Source organism: Leptidea sinapis, chromosome 11 (genome assembly GCF_905404315.1).
Source record: "Leptidea sinapis chromosome 11, ilLepSina1.1, whole genome shotgun sequence".
Classification (NCBI taxonomy): domain Eukaryota; kingdom Metazoa; phylum Arthropoda; class Insecta; order Lepidoptera; family Pieridae; genus Leptidea; species Leptidea sinapis.
The window spans coordinates 8,909,782-8,928,547 of NC_066275.1; the positions used below are offsets into that span (position 1 = coordinate 8,909,782).

The window sequence follows — 18,766 nt, forward strand, 5'->3', positions numbered from 1 at the left end:
TTAAAGAGTAGCTAGCGACTTTGATATCGAGGTAAGTGAACCCACGACCGTTGATTTATTATTTTTAGTCAGTATAATAAGTAACAGTAAATACCAACTATTTCTTATCATTGTCGCTTTATACTTTATTCTTTGCGTAATGACAAACAAAAGTTCTTGTGGTAATTTCTTTAAGAAACAAGTCAAGTGCGAGGTGGGCTAGCACATTTTTAAACCATTGTACAAGATGGAAAAGGTGTATAATGCGGGTCAAAAGACACGAGTGGCGTGGGTTGCGTTTTTTGACCTAGATGTACAACGTGTCGCTACAATATTTTTTCTACAACTAGTTAATTTTAAAGTAAAATAAACATTAAACAAACGATTATGACAAGTTTTCGAGTCGTCGCTTAGATGGGCGGGAAATGTATTATTATAGGTATATATGTTTATGTTTTATTTTTCCTGCAATGATTGGCAAAGGTACTTCCATACAGCCAACGCGTGGATATTGTAAATTACAAAATATAACTAACAGCATCTTGGCAAATTATATTGACCAGATTTTTCTTAAGTTGACATTAAAATGTTTAGTCCAATGATTTAAACATGAAAATTTTATGTATGTAAGTACCTTTTTGTGTACTGCGTATTACCTAATATTTCTTTGACCCTACTTTACCGTACCTAACCTAAGTTTAGTTGGGTGTGGCACTGAGTGAACTACAAATAGTGCTTGTACACTACTCCTTGAAATGCTGAAAATATCATTTTTTTCTTCTGTGTTAAGAAGCTTCTCACTGGTAGAATAGTAAACGGGATCCCTTTGGTTAATCTAAACCTAAACGATTACGTAAGTGATAATATATATGATCATTTCGAGTAGAGGTTAAATAACGCTGTAGTCTCACAATTGCAAGAACATTTTTTACTGCCAATCAATACCTCATAAAATATTAATGTTCTAGTTACTAGTCCGTTCTTATTTTATTAAGTTATAGTTTCAGTATCTAAGGACACGAATATTGGGGTGGTTAATAAACGTAGGAAACATGGAGGTATTTATTACTGCACAACTCTATAGGGAATGATAGATGAAGGTTATAAGAAGCCTGGTTAAGAGTTCCTATAAAAATGAGAGAGTTTGCTTGAAAGAGATGATAGAGGAAGATGAAACGGAATTAAGTAAGTGTAGTGGCAAATAGAGTTTCTTTATCTCTGCCTACTTACTGAAGTACGTTATGCACGTGCGCAATAGGAACGAAGTGTGTGTATGTAATAATTCACCTCTTATCCTAACAACATTATAAACAACATTTTGAACAAAGTCCAGCTTAATTTAAAATTTAATCTACATTTTTTCAGAATCGAGTTAAATTCATATAATGACTATATCAATTCAAAATAGTACCTACACCATATGTTTCAAATCTCTGGAATATTATATTGCTCACATTTTTTATACTTAAATGCGAATTACGACATTGTCAAGTCATAAAAACTAAGGACTCCTGACCAACATACGTGGTGATGCAAAATCTGGTTTATGTGAAATTTACAATGTGTCCAACACGATTAACCGACTTAGTTTAAAAAGACACATTGTTCAGTAAAATGCTAGTTTCGGCACGAAACCCCTTACGTCATCCGGTTGTTTCAAAACAGCCTAAAAACCTTAGAATCCATCCAAAAATAATCCTTATTACAAATGGATAGAGCACAAAAACCCATTTATGCACATATTAAATGGAGTTTCCAGTTCATCAAAAATGGACCACAACAAGCAGAGTATAAACACCAGATTCTTTTGTCACAGATTGTTGCAGAGAAAGATGGTATTTATATTTTACAGAGTGCGGCATGATGCACTTTATGTGAAATTAAATATGGTTTAATAGTTTACTAAGAACATGTTATCGTGTAAGCAATTTTAATTTTTCTGTAGCAATTGCTTTAAATTTATATCAGACTTGCTTTGTAAAATCACTGAAATTTTGCTGTTGTTTTACGTAATTTATATTTGTAACGATGCATTTTTGAGTAGGTCCCTTATGATTGAAATAAAAAAAATATATTGATGTTCTACTTAAATTTGCATTTTATCTAATTGATATTTTTTTTTTATTATTGAGGTATGTTTGAAAATTTCTTCAGTTAGTTATTTATCATCAACAATACTATTTACATATCACCTACATTAATCACTACTAGCAAATAGTTCGACGTCACGTAAGATTAAATATCTTAATAATACAACCAAATCGAATATTTTATTCAAAATATTATCTTCAAATCACATATTGAACGGTAAAGATCTAACAAAAACAACGTGTAGTGTTTACAAACAGAAAACATTGCACTTATTTAGTTACTAGCTGACCCGGCAAACGTTGTTTTGCCATATAAAGTATAATTCACGCGATAGTTTTATAAGTAATAAAATATTGCCTATATTATAGCCTGTACATCATATATTGTCAATAGTTTTTGCAGCGCACGCAAAAATAGGTTTTCGATTTTACACCTTGTGTTACAAAACAGCAATTTTATTACAGATCCCTAATTTTGAAAAAAAAACATAGCCTTCCTTGATAAATGGACTACCTAATACTGAAAGAACCATTCAAATCGGACCAGTAGTACCAGAGATTAGCGCGTTCAAACAAACAAACAAACAAACACTGCAGCTTTATAATATTAGTATAGTTTTGCAATTGCAATTTCTCGTGATTTCGCAGATCATAGCTCTATAGTAATTTTAATTAATGAAATAATACCTAAAACAATTGAACAAAGTCACTGCTTAAAATATTTAAATACGAGTTGGTAACTTTTGTATGAAGTCGGTGATTCTAGTGCGGTGAGTCGTGCAAAATTATTAATTGCCTCACTCTTCAGGCACTCACATAAGGAACGCGTCCATGCGAAGCTAAGCAATAATTTGCCGTTTTATTGCACCTGTTGAAAATTTTAAATTAACATATTTTCAATTTAGTTACGCCAGGTTTAAGGCAAACCAAATCTAATTCCGATTCTACGCTTTAAAAATGATACATGAATATTATTTGTATATTGTAAAAAAGTTACATTTAATGAATTGTGCTTTGTGTATTTACCTACACATAATATTTTTTGTCATAAAATATATATAATGACTTATGAAATACTTATTTTTTTAGGCGTATTAAGGATCAAAATATTTGTAGTGTGTGTTGTACTGACCATTAGGAACTCTCTTACCCGCGGATAGAGCAATTCAGTGATTCATAAGTGAATTTGTTCCGAATTAATACACAAAAATCAATACCTAAGGCTTGCTGAGTGTTGTAGTCTAGTGCCTTAAAGTCTATACTCTAGTATGTTCAAACAAAGAAACAAGAAAGTTTTGTTCTATACGAAAATTCTCAATTAAAATCACAAAAAAATGTTTAAAAGCTATCGCTTATTCAATGAAACGACAATAATAAATACTTGCTTAAAAACAGTCAAGTAATGCTTTGATTATAATTGTATCATTAAGACTATAGTTTACTATAAAAACATGTAATTATAATAATTAAACAAAACTGTATAATAATTGTGTGAATGTTAACATCAATTTTGTTTATACTACAAGTGAGATTACAACAATGTAACCTTTTATGGTAGCCTACTGTTTACTTACTTTTTATAAATATGCTTTAAGTAGGTACTACCGCAAATAACAGATATTTTTTGGAAAGCACTAATAAAAATTCTTATAAAATTTAAAAATTCGTAATTTATTTTAGGCCTACTCGTTAATCGTAGGTTGGTTTGTATGTTATATGCTAACACGTATGCATTTCTATTCGCAATTTCTTATTATATACAACATTTGATTCATTAAAACATTATTATATACCTTACCTATTGTTAATATTTCTTGACCAAAATAACAGCAAAACTAGATAGGAATTTTATGATAAAATAACACTGATCCGAGGTAATGAGGGGTTTTCTAAATTTGAAGCTTCAATTTCCTTTTTAGTAGATAGATTGAATTCTTATTTTTTATATTATATAATACTATATTTTATTATAACATCATGATTATAATATATAATCTGACTGGTGGAGTTGAGAAATCGATATAAATTTAACAAGTTTTCATATATTAAACATGAAAAAAATCTTATACTGACTGGTAAGGTAAGGTTATAGTACCTGAAGGGGTCACGAACGGAAGCTGTATGACTATGGTTCCGCTAGCATTGCGCCTGTCAGTCTGTCAGCGGGTTATATATTATAAGCAATATAAATTTTGTCCGAGCACGCATGTATGTATGTAGAATATTAGATGGCGAATTCCTGAATGATATTTTTTACAATTTGTCATATCACCCTCACTTCTATGTTTCTCATAAGAGAGTGTAACAAATCTTTTACGATGGTATGGGACCCTTTGTGACGGTATCAAGTGTTAGTTGCTGTGCTTTAGATGTGGAATGTGGTATTGATTTTTTCTACGAGAGTCCTCAGAAGCAATAGAGTAGAACCCAATAGTATAGCAATAGGCTTTCCCCGATTATTGTGATCTAGGAATATAGTCCACGAAATGTGGGTGTGATGTCTCTTAGGGATCTCTTGGGGATTTATGTTTACAGGCGGGAATCGATTAAAAAATCTACTCTACATGTGTACAACATTTTTACGTAGGTCGTTTCATTTGCTGTCATATCCTTTCCTCTATCGATCTAGCCTCTCCGATCTCAATTTATTCCCAGTTATTTGATATAGGAGTTCAAAATATATGTTGTAGAATATTATCGCGTTGTGCAGTGGAGGTAATACTTTGCACTCCCTCGGGCTGACATACTTATATGATCGACCGCCCGTAACCTGCTTATAATAACACTTATTTACTTTTACATCGCTCTTTCATTTATACATTCATAATTAATATAAAATAAACGGACGCGATTTATATTTTACTGAATTGGAACTTCTCAATAAATTAATGATTAAAATGTTTACAGCTGTTAATTATTAAGGATATCTGTATAGATACTTTTGATTATATGAATCATTACAATCAGCGCATAGTTAATAGAGATAATATTATATAACTAAATACACGCCACAAACCAACCTAAGGTGTAGCGTAAGACATCATGAGTTTACAACGCATACTTTAAAAGCACTAATAAAAGTGTATTTCATAGCAGCTCGACTCTCAATGCATAAACATTATTTTTCTTCTTTTTTATGAAAATAAGGAACGAGACGAGCAGGACGTACAGCTGACGGTAATTGATACGCCCTGCCCATTACAATGCAGTATCGCTCAGGATTCTTGAAAAACCCAAATGTTTTGAGTTTTCTTTAGTGTTAATTCCGCCAATATTTGTCTTTTAACGATTCGACACGTGTTGACACTCTCGACGGCAGATGTCTCGTGCCAGATTTTGGCGAGTCAACATGTCCTGAGGATGCCTCGTGTAGAGAAACACGTGTCGAATCGTTTAAAGACAAATATTGGCGGAATTAACACTAAAGAAAACTCAAAACATTTGGATAATTATGGATTTCCGCATATTAACGCCTACTTAATAAATTTTCTTGAAAAACCCCAACATTGCGACATACATGTTTACACATTCCTGCTTCACGACATTAATATATAGAATTAATATATAATAGACGCCATGTAATTAATTAATAAGTAGATTGCATCTTCCTCTTACTACAAAGCTGTGGAATGAGCTTCCTTGTGCGGTGTTTCCGGGACGATACGACATGGGTAACTTCAAAAAAAGCGCGTACACCTTCCTTAAAGGCCGGCAACGCTCTTGTGATTCCTCTTGTGTTGCAAGACAATGTGGGCGGCGGTGATCACTTAACACCAGGTACCCGTACGCTCGTTTGTCCTCCTCTTCCATAAAAGATGACTTAGCCAGTTTATATAAGCATTATCATTCTAACAAACTCCAATATGGTAACAATTTCGTTCACGTATCGTTCAGTATTCTCTTAGCGCATTGTAGAGACTCGAAAATAGCATCGGAATGAAAATAATTGGAAGCTGCAAGTTCTCGGCAAACAAAGACTCGAAAGGAAACAATCTTCAGTTGCAGTCACGGATTGAGTATAGATTACACCTGATCATTTTGGATTTAACGTGCACTTTTGGATTCTGGATGTATCACACTTTATTTTGCTCACATTAAGAACTTACTGAGAATATCTAGGTAAATAAGATAGGAATAGAAATAGGGAGATAAAATTTTGGGCACAACATCGAATTATCTATATAGACGACTTGTATAGCCGAGTGGTTAGCGATCCTACCTACTAAGCTAGAGGTCCCGGGTTCGAATCCCAGTAGGTGCAAGCATTTATATGAAGAATATGGAGGTTTGTTTCCGAGTCATGGATGTTTAAATGTATTTTTGTATGTTTATATGAATTTATGTATGTTTAAGTAAGTATATTGTATTAAATATATCATTGTTTTGTAACCCATAACACAGGCTATATAAGCTTAACATGGGGCAAGATAATTAGTGTAAAAAGTGTCAATATTATTATATTATTATTATTATCTATAAGTAGTATGTTATAGATGTACCTACTATAATGAAGCAATTAGTTTATTTATAGATTTCTAAATATCATTGGAATCAGTAAAAACCTTATATAATTTTAGGTCTAAATAGATGTCATAGAAAAAATTGAGGTTAACTGTTACCCTCTATTTTGAGCAATGCACGCAAACTAATACGAAGTGACATGCAGATCCCGAGTGTAAGACGTAACTTGTCACGCACGTTAAAGTAATAAACGTGGCCTGTTTTCATCGATTGTCTAGCAGCAAGAGACTCTATCTAGAAGTATTAATTATCTAAGGTAAAAACGATGCTTATTTTGTTCCATTTAGGTAGTATTTGTTTTGCCTGTATACTATAGGTAGTATATTTCTTGTTCAGACTAACGTGGGAAATGCTAATAAGGTATGTGATCGCCCCAGGCTAACAGTCAATGATACACAGTACAGTACATCTGTAATTCTTCACAATTGAAGCCGTAATCACGTCTCTATTTTTAAAGGTTTGCTTTATTTTAAGCTTTTTTCTTGGAACACCAATACAAATTGTCTAATAATCTAATATCATCTATACGTCTAGATAGACTAACAACAGCTGTGAATACGTCGAAAAAATTGCAACGAACGCAAACTAAAACAAAATGACGTACCTAGTCATGCTACTCAACTAAAGTCATAAACCTGGCCTGTTGTTATGCGTTGTCTTACAGCAAGAGGCTCTATCTAGACGTATAAATTATCTAAGCTTTTTATGATAAATATGAAAACACAGTTACAATAAATTAAAAGAGAAAAAGAGGTAGAGTACTTAATATCTAAAAATATTGCTAAAGTTGAAAATAAGTAAGAAATGTTTTATTTATTTGCAGATACAGCGAGTGTTCGGAGACAGCTTTCGACAGCAAATGGAAAGAAAACACACACACAAACACGTTTGGGACTCATATTTATCACTTCACAGCTGCACACCTATGATCGATGCTAATTCAAAATGGCCGACCTGAACGTCACATAAAATGCGCGGGAAACGCACGCGCACTTACTTATTTACTTTAAATTAATTAGGTTTTACTTTTATAACTGTTTAAAAGTTAAAACACTCTAAAAACGTCCATTCCCGTTCACGAGATTTGCCTGACTAACATTAAAAAACTTAAACGTATTCAAAACTTGAAAACCATAAAACATATCTCCCCTATTATTAGTTTATGGTTTGCGACTGTTACGGAGCTATTATGTTATTTTTCTCTGTGCGTTGTTTTGATTGTATGCGGTGATGGCGAGACAATTTTGGGCAATACAAAATGCTATTGAGTGGGCTAAAGTCATTCAACTATTGTTCAATACTGGTTCTGCTTGTAGAGTAAAAAACGAATCTTTTGTTTCTTAATAAGCTCACGTTCTTAATTACGGTAAAAAGAAATACTTTAATTTAAGAAGCTAAAATATGAAACCAATTTAGATACAAATTTATGAGTTTATAACTTATATAAAAAAAATATACATTTTCAATATCTTTTTCTTATCTAAAAGTAACATTTATTTTATTAAATGCATGCGGACGTTCACTGGTGGATATCTCATGTAATTCCGAGTAACTGAAGTAACGTTTATCTTGTGAAATAAATTAGGGTTTCGTGCAAAAATATGAAACCAATTGAATTGTGAAGTTCTACATTTTAATTTAAAGGTCGCATAAGTATGTTTTGTAAGGTATTTGGTTGTATTTAATATATCCACTTCAAAGTTTGTTTAAGTATACAATCTATATTAGGAAATACAGTATCATTTTAACTGTTATAATATTTTTTATTTAAAATAACTTTATTGTTTATGTAGACCAAAGACTGATAAAAAATTATCAAATAGGTACGTATACTTACACAATACCTATATACTTAAGTAATACCAGCCAATGTTTAGAATTTTTTTTTTTGATATTTATATAAAATCATAATTATTTATCCTTGTAATTTAGACTTTATTGAAAAAAAAATTTACGAGCACCAAACAACAGAATATTGAAGTTAAGTAGAGCAACCATCATATGCGACGTATAGTAGAAGTGCGTGCAACTCTACATTAAAATTTAACACTGTTTTGTACTTTTAGTAATATACCTAATAGTCATTTATTTATTTATTATCAAAATGATTGATATGTATTTCCCTAATATAATAATCTTTGTTAAATATGTATATTAAATTTCTATAATTTATTCTTATTTTTGTCAATCTATGAATGTTAAGACAAAAGAACTCTACAAAAAACAATATTATGAAAGTAGATATTTACGGATAATTTATGCAAAATAAAAAGCAGACATATGCGACCTTGAACCCTGCATTGAAGATTCTGTAGGTACAAGATTGTATTAATATTAATAAGCCGGCTTCATTTCCAACATTATATATAAGTAATGTCGAGTATGTATACAATATAAGGTAGATACATTACGAATAAACAATATTATAATAGATACATAGTTAAAAAATTTATGTGTTATTCCTTTTTTAGTTTAAAGTTCTCTTCTTCATTTGTTTATGGAAGAGCGTGAAAAACAAGCACACATTTTTTATGATAATAAGGGATGAGACGAGCAGGACGTTCAGCTGATGGTAATTGATGCGTCCTGCCCATTACAATGCAGTGCCGCTCAGGATTCTTGAAAAACCCAAAACTTCTGAGCGGCACTACAATTGCGCTCCTACATATGGTGTTAAGTCCCATTTGCCCAGTAATTTCACTAGCTACGGCACCCTTCAGATCGAAACACAATAATGCTTAGATATTACTTCTTCACGGCAGAAAAAGGCGCCGTTGTGGTACCCATAATCTAGCCGGCATCCTGTGCAAAGGAGCCTCCCACTGGCAAACATAAACCACGGCGGATTTTCTTTTGTACTGAACTCTATTTTTAGCTGTGTCCATAGGCTAATTTTCAGCCATTATCTCTTCACATATTAATTTATCTTAAATATATTAAATTTTAGAATAGAAATCGTTCCAAACTTACCTTCGTATGGCCATGGCCACATTTTTAGATCGACGTGATTAAGAAACTTACTTTATATATCTCTAAAGGTATTCTGTAATTGAAGAATACTTCAAATTGACATTATAGATGTACAGACTACGGTGTGATCCAACACGGTTCCCTTTTCACTTTAAAGGAACCCAGTCACAAAACTTAAGAAATAATGCGACCGACCTATCCTTTATTGATTGAAAAATAATGAAAAAAAATATCGGAAATGATACAAGCGAGTCAATAATCGCGTACAGACTTTAGTGAACAACTACATACTCATTACAATATCTCATTTCCCTTTAATAAAAGGGCATTTAAAATATTCGGCCCGAAGCTAAATTCACTCCGCAATTTTGGAACCCGTTTAGAAATTATAGGGTCGGGTTAGACCTGAGATACGCTGAATGAATATAAGATCTATGTATTTTATAGTTACTCTGTATTGCTACTATATTCGCGGCATGCAACTATGGTCATTATGACGCCTGTCTGTTAATTTTTAAGGTTCCATTTTTTTTTTTTTATAATCCTTTGTCGGTCTATCTGTCAACGGTAGGTAGTTTATTATGTATTAGTTATACAGTTAAAATTTTGAATGAGTTTGTACGCTATTACAACAAATTATTGAACCCAATATGGCGAGATCATAAAAACTTGTTATTCTATTTTAGAAAAACAATAAATGCTCTATCTACTTGTAATACCATGAACCTAGTATACTAACTCTTCTCATTACGGCGAGACTAAATTTATAATGTTCATATGTGGTAATTTGCTTTTGGTCAATAAAAATTAATCAAATATTGACAAACAATATCTTATTTACTCCCACATTTTTTTTATTAATATAATCTCTTCTAAAGTGTTTACTGCGTATATAAAATGTAATACAAAATATTTTAGTGAATATGTTCTACGAAAATAAGCACCATGAAAGCAGTATAGAAGAACTACCCAGTGTATAACCTGTGAAAGGTTTCTTTATTTGGATTGTTGCTGCAGATAACACAATCTAACACAGGACACGACACTATTATATTTTTAATGAAAATCCGTTTAACACAGAATAATTACGATAGAAACACTAAAAAATAAATGCGGTCAATTTTTACAGGAGACTATTGGACACTAAATTTATTCAAAACGGTTTCATGGTCCACCTATTCCGTCTCTTTCGCACACCTAGGTTATCGTGTAAGGATAGTCATCTCACTCGCACACAGGGTTCGTCTATTACGCTAGGTAGTACTTACCTATATTAAATTTATGTGTAAATATTAGATCTTATTTTTTTAATGTGTCAAAATAACCGTAATAGTTTATTTTTAATTAAATTTATTACGAAATCTTGGGAAACAGCCATCATTCAGTTAGGCTTATATTTTATGATAGAGTTTTACTTTGCAAACATGTTATTTTAATTAACTTAGCACAGTATGAATGTTTATATTACTTCAATATTTTAAGTGCCCATTCTTAGTCTTGAATTTATTAGTCCTATTGTTTCGTAAATCATTTTTTTGGCCACTTCCAGTTTCTCTTAATCCGTAAAAATATTTATTTTGTTGATGTAACATTTTATTAAAGCATGCTCATTTGTATTTTTATAAATTAATTTAAAATGTTTAAATCTAGTGATAGTAAATATGTCTCAAGAATGGTAGACTTCTCATAATTCAATTATTTTATCAATCGACTTTAAAAAGCTGTATTGATTCGATTGATGATATCTATATGTATCAAACAGGTGTTATTTGAAGACAACGATAATAAGTTTTTAGCAATATTAAACAACGCTCTTTATTTTTTTTTTGAAAATTAAATAAAAAAAAATTAAGTGGGAATAAAAGTAGAGAAAACGGAAAATATATTCACCTTCTAGTTATTTCTTATTAGCTTATGAGCTAAATAAACTTTTATTGCTTTACAAAGTTTAAAAAAAAATTCTACTACACGTAAATTATAATCTAAAAAACGGTATCATAACATTAAATCTGTATTCATGAAATTACAATATAATTTATTGAGCATTAGCGCCATTTATTTAACATATTAATGTAAGTTATAACTGTTGTAGGTGTTGATGTATTAACATTGTATAGTACCTTCCTCTTAGTGTCTTTTTACCGTTTACCGGTCTATAAATAATATACAATCATTATTAACTCATTTATCTTAAATGTAAATTAATAGAGGCGTATAAAGTGTGAAAAATAAATATATAATATGTTTACATTCTAATAAAGAATTGAAAACAAGTTTGAATAAAGCAATAATTAATGTTAAAATGACCAAAATATAATGCAGGCGTGAATTTTGAATTGAAATGAAATTGAAGTGTTTTTTTTTATAACAAATAAATGCTTGGAAGCTTTACAGTTTTGAAAGAATGGTTTACAAATAACGCTCATATAAGTATTGGTATATTTATAAATACTAAGTAATAATTCGATGAGAGCGCGTCGACCGGTATGGGGGTGAGTGTTGGTTGATCAAACACCAATAAACAATTAATATAATATGTAATTTCATATCAAATCCTTCATGAAATTATTTTTAGATAATTTTATCGAATTGTATGTACCATCACAATAACAGATGTGGTAGTAATGGTTAATATACATAATAAATAACAAATTCATTTATTCATTTAGGTACAATTTGTACACTTGTGAGAGTCAATTTGATGCCATCGGTTCAAGAGACTACCAGGAGGCAGAAGAACTGGTGGAAACCAAAAACTCAGCAAGCTATATCCTCCCTTTACAGTTTTTCATATCATCCACACATAGTATGTATTACTGAAGTTTAAATTATGATTTCTTCATTAAAATTTGCTTAATATGAAACTTATATTTATGTAACAGAAGTTCGGTTACATGATGTGGAGTTTATTACATACTATATATATTTGTATATATTTCCGCATGAATGAGTGACCAGTTTCATAGGATTATTATTAGTTATATAGGAGCCTTAGCTCAACGTAGAAGTCCGTCTGTCAGTAGGCGGTATCTCATAATTTGCACAGATGTAATTTTGACACAGTGTATAGTTATAAGTATAGCGATGTAAGAATGGCCGCAATATATCGAAAAATTTTGTTTACTAAAATATTTAAAAAGTGTATAAGTACGGAACCGGACTCGTACTGAACCGATTTTTTAGAAATAAATAAGAAGTAATGCAACACTGGAAATTTATTCTCAGCCTCTTTAACTACTCCTGATTCCGAAAAGATGTTATTAACATAAGGGAAGTTAGTTATTAAATAATAATAATAAATAGAGAGTGCCTTAAATTTTGGACTTTAACCCAACATTCGAACGACGTCTACGCTTAGATAATTTATACGTCTAGATAGAGTCTCCTGCTGTTAGACAACCGATAAAAACAGGCCAGGTTTAATACTTAAATGTGCGTGACAAGCTACGTCTTACACTCGCGATTTGTATAACACTTTGTGTTAGTCTGCGTATATTGCTCAAAATAGACCTTAGTTCTAAACTCTATTTTTTTCGACGTTTTAACAGCTTTCATAGTCTATATAGACGTATAAATGATCTAAACATCTACGCAACTATGACGTAATCATTCAAATATGCATACATTGATCTCATACACAACTAAGAATTATTTATCGTAATGTAGAGTCCGAAAGCCCTTCTTCCAACGGCCTTGTATTGTTTTCGCGGGCGTCGCGTGAACCCTGGCTAAAATACGACCGACATTTTACTACAGACTGTAGTTTTATTTTCGCTTCATTTTATCAAACATGAGTTATGAGAGTTAAGACCACACACGTTTTGTGTTAATTATTCCTTCATAACGAGCAAGCCTTCCGTTATTAAATATAAAGGTTAATAGAATCAATTAATACATTAGGACTCAACTGATGGTAGCTGTAGATAAAGATCTACGACTGATATAATAATTGTTAAATGTATAACCGAGGGATTTCTATTTTTTTATGTTAAGAATAAAGACTGGCTCATCAGAACCTAGATGAAAAACTTTGATTACACACTTTTTATATAGAATACATGATACACGGTTTGTAAATATAATACACAATTGTTATGTTTTTTGTCGAATCTTCTCAGCTTAATGCCAGCTTTAGCCTTAGGTACATAAATGTATTTAATAATTCACAAGTTTAGTAAAATGGTAAAGATTCATTAATATTTCTTTTCAAACTTTTCATTCTTTTGAATGGAGAATTTGAGCTTGAATTTTTTTGACAATGAGCTTATCTCTTTTCAAATGTCAAATATTTAGTTTCAGTATTCTCTATAACAGTTCTATGGTTAAGCTAAGGTAAATGATAAAGTGAACACCCCATATTTAACTTAGCAGCAAATAAATATAAAATAAAAAATAAACAGTAAAGATTTATATGTAAAAGATCCAAAAGTTTGAGAGATGATTAATTAAGAGAGATCATTAGATGTCAATAGGAATTAATTTCTTGACTTTTAATACGCAAATTGGTATGAGACCAACGACTCTACAAAACTACTAACACTACCTTGTTCTTATTAGACACGTATATAGTCCAAAGGTATAATTTCAAACAACGATTTAAGAGATCTTGTAAAGAGCTTCATGAATAAATTGTTTTATGTATTATTTAAATAATAACACTAACTATTGAAATGAGATGTAAATCGAAAATGAAAATTTCAAATAGGATGTGTTTTAACTTTTACGATTCTTACAAGCAGTGTCATTACTGGAGAAGAATTGTAGAGTCAATAAAGGTCATAATTTTAAGTTTTATATTTGTTAATTTTTATAGTTGTTTTTTTTATTTTTTAATCCTAAAATTATCTACAATTTTACAAGGTGTCCATTCTATCTTGCAACATCTTATAACATAGCATTGCAGATTACTTAAATATATTTTTTTATTTTATGTTTCCATAAATTTACTTGAATGCAAAGTAGATAATATTTAGAATGCTAAATACATGATAAGATTTCAAATGAGCCTATTTTCATAATTACAATTAACTTTGTTTCCTTTTTGATATGGTATTTTTTGATTTAATTTATGATTTATATTGACAAAACTGTCGTAATTCCAGATGTCGGAAATTACAGAATTTATTCGCATATTATCTCATATTATTCGTACCTAAGTGATCCCCTTCGGTCTCAGACCGGCAACAATGCATAGGAGGAAAACCTTTACGTCATTGCCTGTGAATAACATTTAGATTGGAGTCAACATTCAGTAGTTGTAACCTTAAAGTTAATAATAATGCGCCCAAACTAGATCGGGCCGTTGACCCGGCTACGTCTCCGAGTTGCGCGGGCGCCATTATCCCAGCTCAGCGCTAAAACGACGCTACAGTTTCTATTAGGTACATATATTATATCTTTAAATATTATAATCATTAGATATATTCGTTAGAAAATTTAGTAGTGATAATAATACAAAAAATATTGACAAATCACATACATATTAAAATGCTTTTATTTAAACGCCTATTAGTATCGATTTCTATCAGTTTTTGCATTTTTATAAAAATTATGTTGCTGTGTGTTATATTTCTAGATATTATATATTCGTTAGCACGCGCTATTGAATGTTATTCTTATCGTATGATATTGAAACCGTTATGTAGGTTTAACTAGCACATTATAAGTTTTTATACTCTGACTGTAGAGTACTGTATAGAAAAATTAAATCAACTTTACAATTCTACTGCCAAGGTTTATAATGATAACGAAAAAAGCGTCATTGAGGTTTGTTGAGCTTGGCCAAACGCTACAGACCTATGAATATATTATTATATTTTCTCATACTGAATGCTAATAAGGGCCAAGATGATAAATATTTATTTTATCCAACATTGAGCATTAGATAGATGCAGCGGTCTACTGAGTGACTTATTATGTTCTGGCACCAACCCAAGATAGCTTACTTCAGATGTCAATCAATGCAGTGGCGAACAAATAATTATATATTTTAGTGCGTTTTATATTTAGGCTGGACTATTGGATTATATTTATATTAATAATTAATAATATATTAAATCTATCTTATAGTTTTGAATATGTTATAATGCTAAGACATAAGATTTAATAATATAAATTTTTGAATATAAAATATGATATAAAACAACATTAAAATTTTTCTGGCGGAAATAGGTAGTATAAATATTAATTAGGAATTAATTTATTGGAAAATTATGTTGTTACATAACAATTACCTATAAAAATCGATGCTAAATCAATTTTACATAAATATTAATAATTATATGTTCATTGTACATTGAGTATAAGTAACTTATAGTTATTATATTAGTTCAAATCATATGAACGTTTACTATCATTAACGTTTATTTTTATCATTCAAATAGTCTTTAATATTATAATATGTTTTTAATATTTAATTATTATATTTTATGAACCACTTATCATTAATATCATTTTGGAGCTTTTTATAAAATATAATACAATCAATCTAGGAATGCTTTTTAAAAGCTATTTTATTTATGCTATAGTAGTTATATAATATTAAGATAATATGATGATATCTATAACACTTATTTTAATATGTGAATGACTCACAGTGTTAAATTTTTTATCATATAATTCACCTCGTAATGATTCATAGCTCCTTAAATGTTGCTTACGTTATTTTATTGTTGTACTACCATAAAATCTGTCTCACTAATAAAGTGATAACGAGGGTCGCACGTTTTATGTGTTTTTTATTGATACTTGAGTAGTGGAGTGTGCTTAAACCTGATTTCCATTCATATTGGTGTCTTATTAGAATACCGCGTGTTGTGGGGTCTTCGTAAAGTGAGCGGCATTTTAGAGCTGCGTTTCCGAAGTTTAATTCTACGATTTGGACGTACCATTAAATTAGACTTAATTTTTTTTAACATTTTAAGTACGAATAATAATAATAGTAAAAATATGATGAATATGTTGAATACATAGATATTAGAGAATAATATATTAAAGTTAAAATTTTTAGAAATTAGGACGAATTAAAATTGAATTAATTTGATGAATTGATTGAGGGTGTTACCTGCAATGGCCATCCATGGATAGAAGGTGTGGTTGGTGGGTTGATGCTGTACTGGTTGCGCAGCAGCGGCAGCTCCTGGCAAAGCACACTGGTTTCCCCACGGCAACGCTCTTCCAGGACTTGAAGATTCGCTGTACCTGGCCTCAGGAGTGCAAGCGGCTGGCCTCACCAACGCTCCAAGCCCAGAACCCCACTCTTTTCCTCCATAGCCATTCTGCTGATCAGGCTTCGAGCAATCAGCTTTGCCATACTGCTGTTCGCCAGCGTATAATTTACAAGCTGCTGCAACGGATGCATCGTATGGTGAGTCTTGGGGTCTGGCCTGATGCAACCCATGGGGTTGGGCGTACGTCAGTCCCAGAGGAAACCCTCGGTACTGATCGCCACCCCCACTTGCCTGGTGGACACCGTGTGCCCCGTAGAAGCCGCCCTGTTCGAAGTAGGAGTTCATTGTCAGTCTCACAGTCACACGTGTATAACACTTATGGCATGGCCCGCCAGGCGCCTGATAACACACGACCTCGCCAATCAGAATAAACTTTAATTTTATTGCCTATTAAACGTCACTGGAGCGTCATAATGGGCTACGTTAGCGATAAAACGCGTGACGTGTTTACTTTTACGAGTTTTTAAACGTTGAGCACGTGTTCAGCGTGAGTGCATAGTGAGTCGAGTCGCGAGTTAAGTTTGTGTCGCGGAGAGGGCGCTAGTGTTGGGTACGACTCGCGCGGTTCAAGTCACGCACTCAACTGAGAGCCGAGAGCCACGGTAGTCTAGCGCACCGCCCCACTGCCTTGCGACTCGCGACTCGCGTACAACACTCATCATTGTTCCGTCCCCTTTTCGCTAATCACTATAAATATTATCAGTCACGCTCTCCGTATCTTAAAACAAGTGTATTAAGCCCTTTACTCGTCTCTATAACAACACTTAATAGACAGTTAATAGAGTCCTTAAAATCAACACTCAATCGACTCTATATAAATATTTTTCTTAAGTGTTTTACCGCAAAGCTTAACGTTTTTAGAACTGCTTAAATAACGCAACAAAAAAACACAAAAGATCAATAATGAGTGCCACTGAAAAGTAAGCCAAAGTCGTAAACTCATAAACGTACAATTAGTAAAACGTAAAGAAAAGATTTTACAAGCACTCAACGGTCGGCACAATGAGCTCAGAGTATCGTAACAAGGTGCTGAATAGAGTGAGAACTCATAAAGATGATTATTATTTCTTCTACTACCTGTTTTTACGACTCGACTCCCGTCCCGCTCGCACCCGCAGCGTTGAAGCTAGTTGGTGCGAGATAGACTGATGCTTATGAAAGCGGTCGGAATGGAGATATGTATACCCATCTCTGTCTGGCGCAGTGTCGCGTGCATCCAAAGACGCACTTTCGAAAGGTAAACAATAGCGCATTATCGTATAAAAGCTCTGATCGAATGAAGACATCAAATGAATATATAAAGGTAAAGTTGCCTACCCTGATACTGGAATTAATTGCATTCGTCTTAAAAATATTTATCGGCAAAAACTGTGGGATGAAAAGCAGATTTTTTTCTTAAATTGGTCAATTTGAGACTCTTAAGATGCCGATGTGTCCTAGAAATTGTTTCATAAAATTTAAGGTTAACTTGAGTGGCATTCCATTGATTTATCGGTTGTTTTTGTAATTTAATTACAGTAATTATAATTACTGTAATGTGTAAGCACATGTATATATTTTACAAACAAGGTAACGGCAAAAATATCAGATATCTATTTCACTAAAAACCATACTAAGTATTTGAATAATAAAAAAAAATATTTTAGTTCTACTATATAATTTATTCAAGGTTGCTTATAACTACGACTTCAAAAATAGATAGACTTACCTATATGCTACCTAAATAGCCTAGATTCTAGCTTTTTCTACTTGATCATCCATCCATCTTTCATATTCACTGTGTTTCCTGAGATATAGTTTTTCTAAATAAATCGTTATCCATTTCCGAGACAATTTTTTTATCATGTTAGATCTTAGACAAATCTTAGTCTTATTTCATGAGGTTGTGCAGAACACATATTTGAGCATGAATGAATAATTTCGATAGAATATATTAAAATATTCTTTGCAAGGCTCTAACAGACTTCCGCTTCCGAA

The 18,766-nt window shown here is 31.7% G+C and overlaps 2 protein-coding genes across 2 annotated transcripts in view; one reads left to right on the top strand and one right to left on the bottom strand.

Moving 5' to 3' along the window:
- LOC126966897 (uncharacterized) overlaps positions 1-8,234 on the top strand; it is a 79,089-nt gene extending 70,855 nt beyond the window's left edge. Inside the window, exon 3 of the mRNA XM_050811186.1 lies at positions 7,414-8,234. Coding sequence (XP_050667143.1) covers positions 7,414-7,519 — 106 coding nt within the window. The 3' untranslated portion in view covers positions 7,520-8,234. The remainder of the gene's footprint in view (positions 1-7,413) is intronic.
- LOC126966875 (homeotic protein ultrabithorax) overlaps positions 1-17,573 on the bottom strand; it is a 174,427-nt gene extending 156,854 nt beyond the window's left edge. The window contains exon 1 of the mRNA XM_050811161.1: positions 16,624-17,573. Within this exon, the coding sequence (XP_050667118.1) occupies positions 16,624-17,074 (451 nt within the window). The 5' untranslated portion in view covers positions 17,075-17,573. The remainder of the gene's footprint in view (positions 1-16,623) is intronic.
- Between the last annotated feature and the right edge of the window lie 1,193 nt (positions 17,574-18,766).